This window comes from Sus scrofa, chromosome 13 (genome assembly GCF_000003025.6).
Source record: "Sus scrofa isolate TJ Tabasco breed Duroc chromosome 13, Sscrofa11.1, whole genome shotgun sequence".
Taxonomy (NCBI): Eukaryota; Metazoa; Chordata; class Mammalia; order Artiodactyla; family Suidae; genus Sus; species Sus scrofa.
The window spans coordinates 72,009,126-72,015,920 of record NC_010455.5 but is presented as its reverse complement, the minus strand read 5'-3'; the positions used below and the strand labels follow the sequence as shown (position 1 = coordinate 72,015,920).

General features: G+C 56.0%; 1 protein-coding gene across 1 annotated transcript; it reads right to left on the bottom strand.

The window, feature by feature from the left end:
• Window positions 545-5,708, bottom strand: DNAJB8 (DnaJ heat shock protein family (Hsp40) member B8). The gene has a single exon (XM_021069439.1). The coding sequence runs from the start codon at window positions 2,737-2,739 to the stop codon at window positions 2,044-2,046; it is 696 nt and encodes a 231-aa protein (XP_020925098.1). The 5' UTR covers window positions 2,740-5,708; the 3' UTR covers window positions 545-2,043.

Below are 6,795 nucleotides of genomic sequence, written 5' to 3'. Positions count from 1 at the left end.
GGATGGGGTCTCCAAACTTCTCCCCACCCTAGCCACCTCCTCTGAACTGACTGCAAGTGGCTCCTGCCCCTCTCCCAGGGCAGGACCTGCAGCTGAACACAAAATAGGATCAGAAGATCTGAACAGAAGAGCTTTCCCTTCCCTGAGGGCACATGAGCCTTGCTGGGCACTTGCTCATTAACACCTTCTGGTCACACAAAGCTTGGGGCCCACTAAGACCTCTAGTTCCATGCCCACTCACTGGTGACTCAGCCAGGTCTCCCAGCCTGACCTCCTCTATTTATTTTTTGTTTGTTTGTTTGTTTTTGTCTTTTGTTGTTGTTGTTGCTATTTCTTGGGCCGCTTTCGCGGCATATGGAGGTTCCCAGGCTAGGGGTTGAATCGGAGCTGTAGCCACCGGCCTATGCCAGAGCACAGCAACGCGGGATCCGAGCCGCGTCTGCAACCTACACCACAGCTCACGGCAACGCTGGATCCTTAACCCGCTGAGCGAGGGCAGGGACCGAACCCGCAACCTCATGGTTCCTAGTCGGATTCGTTAACCACTGCACCACAACGGGAACTCCTGACCTCCTCTATTTAAAGCAGAATTATATTCACTCCAGTTTCAAGGTCTGGGCATCTCATTTCTACTTGGGGCAACAGCTCTGGATCCGCTCCACTCCTAGCCGAGTGTGCATGAGAATATGAGGCCTGTGCCTTGTATGTCTCCTTCAAAGCCTTGGTGCCGATTTTGAGGACACAATGCAGAGGACAGAGCCCTGGGGCCAGCTGTAGAGACTTCATCCAAGCTCACAGGGAAACATACACAATCAAGCCCACACAAAGCCTTCGTACAACAAGGAGTTGTTAAGTACATACCATGTCCATGCCCTGGGTTAGGGGCAGGGGCTCAATAACGAGTAAAGCAGAGCTCCCTTTTCTGCGGAGTTTATGGTCTACTGGGCCAGCAGACTAATGCAACCATCCACTTCTCCACACTCTACACATACAGACAGAAACGTATGCACAGCATCTGCACATGTGACCCTTGGGCTGCAGCCGCCCTACAACGTAGAGTCACTGGGAGATCATAACAGTGAGGTCCCAGCCCTCAGATCACATGTCACGGCTCCTTGCACTTGTCCACCGTCTCATGTGCCTGCAGCGGGCACGGGCACCCTGTGAACTCCTCCCCTACCACCTCTGCCCACAGCCCAGAAAGCTGCTCAGAGGATGCCCACCACCACCCTCAGGACCCAGCCAAGGCACAGTGTCTCTGGACCTGAGCCGCTCAGCTCCCTAATCCTCCTCCAGAACCCACTTCCTCCCAGATAGATGGCCTGGGATCACCACCCCCCCACCCCAGCACCCAAACACTCACACACACACACACCACACTCAGGAACACTCTTCTCCACCAAAATGTGTGCTGCTCCTTGATGCCAAGCACTGCTCTGGATTCTGGGAGTGCAGCGAGGGGAGCATCTAAGGACAAGGTGCGCAAAGCCTGCTTCCTGCAATCTGCCATGTGGTTGAGGAGGCACAAGTCTCTCAACTGTCACACAGGCAATTCAGAAGGTCCAGGAGACACAGGAGGGGCCCTGAGAAAGCAGAATCAGGTGCAGGGAGGGCCTTCTTAGGAGGGCGAGTGGCCTGTGCAAAGGGCCGTAGGCTGTGAGGCATTCGTTGTGGGAGGAGCAGAGGGGAGGCCTCTGGGGCAGAGCTCAGGGAGTGAAGGTTGGGGAGGGTGGGCAGCAGCCAGACCCAAAAGCCTCATGCTCAGAGGTGAGCAGGGATGGGCCCTGGAGGCTGCTCTCTCACTGGCCGGGCGCCCCGCCCGCTGACCCTCATGACCCCGACACACAAATGCAGACGCAGGCGCAGGAGGTTCTGAGCCCAGAGCCAACCCAGCAGCCCTGCAAGACCAGCTTGCGCCAGGCAGCCCGACCACCGCCCGCCACCCAGCTGAGCTACCCCACCAAGTGGGCGACCATTTCTATGAACTCACTCTGCACATTTATTAAGCATCGCCTGGGCGGTGGGCGCGGGTGCAAGTGGCGCCTACTTGCTGTCCACCCGCTTGAGCTGCTCCTTGCCATTGATGGTCACCGACTTGAGCTGCCCGTCCTCCTCCACCTCCACGCGCTCCTGCCCGTTCTCCACGATGCGCTTGGTGGTGACCTTGTGTCCGTTGACCATCTCGGTGGACGACATCACCGACTTGAAGCCCGAGCTGCCCGAGCCGGAGAAGGACGTGGATGAGAAGGTGGTGCGGCCTGCGCCACCCACACCACGGCCCAGGGTGTCGAAGGCAGAGAAGGCCTCCATGAAGGCCGGGAACTCGCCAAAGCCGGCTGAGAAGGCCCCGCGCAGCCCATGGCCCCGGCCCCCGCGGTCGCTGACGAACGGGGTGTCCCAGAAGTCAAAGGAGAAGGGGTCCAGGCCCCCGAAGAACTCTCGGAAGATGTCCTCAGGGTTGCGGAAGATGTAGCCGCTGTCGAAGGGGCTGCTGTAAGGGGTGCTGGCCCCGCCAGCCCGCCAGCTGTCACAGCCCGCACGGTCGTACACCGAGCGCTTCTTGGAGTCGGACAGGACCTCATAGGCCTCAGACACCTGCTTGAACTTCTTCTCGGCCTCCTCCTTGTTGTCGGGGTTCTTGTCCGGGTGCCAGCGCAAGGCCAGCTTGCGGTAGGCCTTCTTGATGTCCTCTGGGGAGGCACTGGCCTGCACCCCCAGGACTTCATAGTAGTTGGCCATGCCGAGGGCAGGGGTGCAGCAGCAAGGAGATGCGGGCCGAGGGCCCGGGTTGCTGGTGGGCACAGGTGGCAGCGGTGGTGTGGGTCCCTCGACAGGGGCCTGGCTGGAGTCTGCTGGCTCCGGGGCGGCTCTGCCTGTGGGTTTATCCTTTCATAGTACCAGTGCAGGGACAGGTGGGCACCTCCGCTAGAGGGGCGGGGGGAGGGGAGGGCACTGCCGCTGGGGCCTGGCCACCAGGCCGCCGCAGAGCAGGCTGGCCCTTTGTGACATCAGCCCTGGGCGGGGCAGATGCCCCCCCAGCTGGGCCTCATACCCAGGCCACCCCCGCACGGGAGGCTGAGCGTGGGGGGCCCAGATGGGGAACTGTAGCCACTGGGGCTGCTGGCTTAGCCCTGGGAACAGAGGCAGGACCAGCCTTGGGATCCCCACGAAGTGGGCAACAAGGGTCAGCCATGGGGGTCCGGAGGGGGGAAAGGGCCTCCTGGGATGGCCCAATGGCTGGGTCGTCCGTGTTGAGTGAGGGGCTGAGGAAGGGAATCAGGCAGGGTGGGGGCAGGGCTGGAGGTCATCCCGCTTGCACCCCATTATCCCATCATGTCCTCCGAGATGAGCCTCACAAAGGCAGGGCTGTTTGTCAGAGTCTAGGACAGTGCTTGGCAATCAGTATACATTTGTTGAATGAGTGAGGTTCAGAGACATGCAGCAACAGACTCAAGGTCACACAGTAAGTCAGTGAGATGCTAACCTAGGGCTGCATGAAGGTGTGGTGGACTGCAAACTGAAAGAAGCGTTCCACTCAATTCAGATAAGAAAAATAGGATTGGTAGTACATATAGGTTAGTGGGTATAGTGGGTTGAATGGTGGCCCCCAAAAGACCAGTCCCTGTCCAAGTCACAGGACCTGTGAGTGTGATCTTGTTAGGAAGAAGGGTCCCTACAGATGCAGTGAAATTGGGGATCTGAAGATGAGGTCATGCTGGGTTACTGGAGGGGTTGTCCTAAATCCAATGACAAGTGTCCTTAGAAAAGCAGAGAGAGAGAGATACACTGAAAAAAAGAGAAGGGGGCATGGTGTTGGAGGCAGCACAAGGAAGCCAGCAGTCCCCTGACTCGGGAGGAGCAGAGATGCTCCCCCAGATCCCAGGAGGTGCGCAGCCTATTGCTGTGAGGGAGTGAATTTCTGTGGTTTTGCGTGGCCCGGTGTGTGATTTTGGCCGCCCTGGGAAACAAGATGAGGGAGGTAACCAGGTGTTCCCAGGCATTTGCACGCCTCAACTTCTCTTTGTTCTGAAGCTGGGTCGTATTTAGAAACCTCAGTTAACAGTGCTGATTACCACCTATTCCTCCCTTCACCTCCCTCCCCCGCCCCCCCCAAGTAGGATGGAAAACACCTGGGCCCTGGCGGGGTTGGGGGAGGCCTGTGGCTGTTTGGCCCACTTGGTCTTAACTCCTCTTCCTTCTCTTCCCTCCTCCCTCTCTCATCCTCCTTTTTCTACTCTTCATCCCTGTGGTTATGCTCCCTCTATGCTCATGGGCGCTGTGTTCCAGCACCTAGCAGGGGACAGCGTGTTCTCACCTACCCACATGCTGAGAGGCGTGAAGGCAGAAACTGGAGACACTTTGCAAACCCACCCAAGGGTGATAAATGCTGTCACCCACACACCCCTCACCAGGAGCATGACTTGCCCTGTGGGCCCTGGTCCATCCCTAACATGTCATTCACTTGAGGAAACCAATGGCAGGTTAACCCACTGGGGGTAGCCTCAGGTGCAGATATTTCTGTGTGTTCATAAGTATGTTTCTGTCACTCCAGTTAGAGCCTGTTCCTGGCAGGCTTGTCTGGTGGTACTAAGATAACCACACACCCCGCCCCCGTTCCCCATGGCCGATTATGGCGACCGTGGGGAGCCCCGAGGTGGGGGGGGGCCTGGTGACGGACAGGGCATTGCTAAAACAGCAGAGGTGACTCGAAGAGCAGTGTTGGTGTGGAGGCAGGGCAGGGGCGAAATGGTAATTGGGGTGTGGATTGTGGTGCCAGTGGCGCTAATGGAGGTGATGGCGACACTGGTGGTGAGGACGTTGGTGACAGTGGTAGAAATGCTTGTCATGGAGTGTGCTCGTGGTTACGGTCACAGTGGAGGGGCAGTAATTGTGGGCCTGGAGGGGTGTGGTCCACCGAGATGGTGGAGGTGTGCTGGGTGGTGATGGGATCTAGAAGAGTGTTGGGTGTGGTTGCTGGTAGTGATGGCGATTGATCACCCCCTACATCTCTGAGGCTTAGGACAGACATTTATTTTCTGCCCACTTGACTTGTCCACACCCACGGGTCAGCTGCTCGGGCTCCAACCGTATCCCCCCGTATCTTCTCATTCTAGGCCCGAGGCTGAGGGAGCGGCTCTGATTTGGAACAGATCCCCTCTTAGCAGATGGGGTGCAAGGAAGAGCTGGGTGAAGCTTCACATACCTCTCAGGACATAATGAATGTCAGTCTTGCTCATGTCACATGGTCAAGGCCATCTTCCCTGGGGGGAGTGACTCCTGCAGGAAGGTTCTGCACATGTGAAACAGCATCCAGAGAGACACTACTGGGGGGGGCGGTTCGGATTGCATTGCAAGGGACAATGGGGAGAGGGAGGTGACTGCAGTGATGGCTCATGGAGGAGATGGGTGGGGCTGCTGTGATGGGCATGGTAGTGGCGGTGTTGGGACTGGTTAGTGGCAGGAAGGACAGCTGGGGTGCTGAAGATTGTGGGATGACGTAGAGTGGAAGTGACAATGTGCTATGACCATCATGCTGAAGGTGATGATGATAATATTGCAGACGTGATGTTCTGGATTGTTTCTAACTCAGATTTACCGCCACCCTCTTCTGTGGTCTCCTCTGCATCCTGGAGAATTCTGGATGATTTTCCAGAATCCTCTTACCCACAGAGTTCCAGGTGAGAGTCTGCCAATGCCTGAGATGTGGAAAGTGGGAAAAAAAAAAAAAAAAAAAAAGAGGTAGTTGCAGGCAGGTGACAACCCAGAGGTTTGCAGCAGCTTCGAGACTGCATGCTGAGATATTCAGGGGGAGCTCCCAAAATATCCTGAAATTCTAGCTTCCAGGAAAGTTCTTAGGATCCATTGCTTTGAAGCCATAGACACCATCAGCAATGACTTGCTTCTCTGATTTTACTCTCCCAGGTCACTCAGTGGTTGTGGAAACTTGTGTTAAATGTCTTGCTACTTGTTATATAGTCAATAACTCTGTACATGTGGTCATGGTGATAGTGGCTCAGGTGAAGATGGTGGTAGTGTGGAGGTGGGCATGGCGACAATGGCGATGACACAGGCAAAAATGATGGTGTGATGTCAGTGGTGGTGGTGATGTTAGAGGAGATGACAGAAGACACGAGGAAGGTAACATTGGTTGACATGGAAACAGGGGATAATAATAATGGTAGTAACGACGGTAGTAATGGGGTCATGGTAATTTGTTGAGGTTAAAATGGTGGAGTGGGAGTTCCCGTCATGGCGCAGCGGAAACGAATCCGCCTAGGAACCATGAGGTCGTGGGTTTGATCCCTGGCCTTGCTCAGTGGGTTAAGGATCCAGGATTGCAGTGAGCTATGGTGTAGGCCAGCAACTACAGCTCCCATTCAACCCCTAACCTGAGAACTTCCATATGCCGCAGGTTCGGCCCTAAAAAGAGAAAAAAAGAAAAGTTAAGGAGTTCCCATCGTGGTGCAGTGGAAATGAATCCGACTAGGAACCATGAGGTTGTGGGGTTGATCGCTGGCCTCACTCAGTGGGCTAAGGATCCGGCATTGCTGTGAGCTGTGGTGTAGATTGCAGATGCGGTCTGGATCTGATGTTGCTGTGGCTGTGGTGTAGGCCGGCGGCTACAGCTCTGATTAGACCCCTAGCCTGGGAACCTCCATATGCCAAGGGTGCGGCCCTCAAAAGACAAAAGACAAAAAAAAAAAAGGTTAATTCACAAGGGATCCAGGAGTTCCCTGGTGCTTCAGTGGGTTAAGGATATGGCATTGTCACTGTCATGACTTGGGTCACTGCTGC

Bases quoted from the DNA above. Each gene is read 5' to 3' on its own strand.
- DNAJB8 (XM_021069439.1), bottom strand. From the start codon at position 2,739: ATGGCCAACTACTATGAAGTCCTGGGGGTGCAGGCCAGTGCCTCCCCA.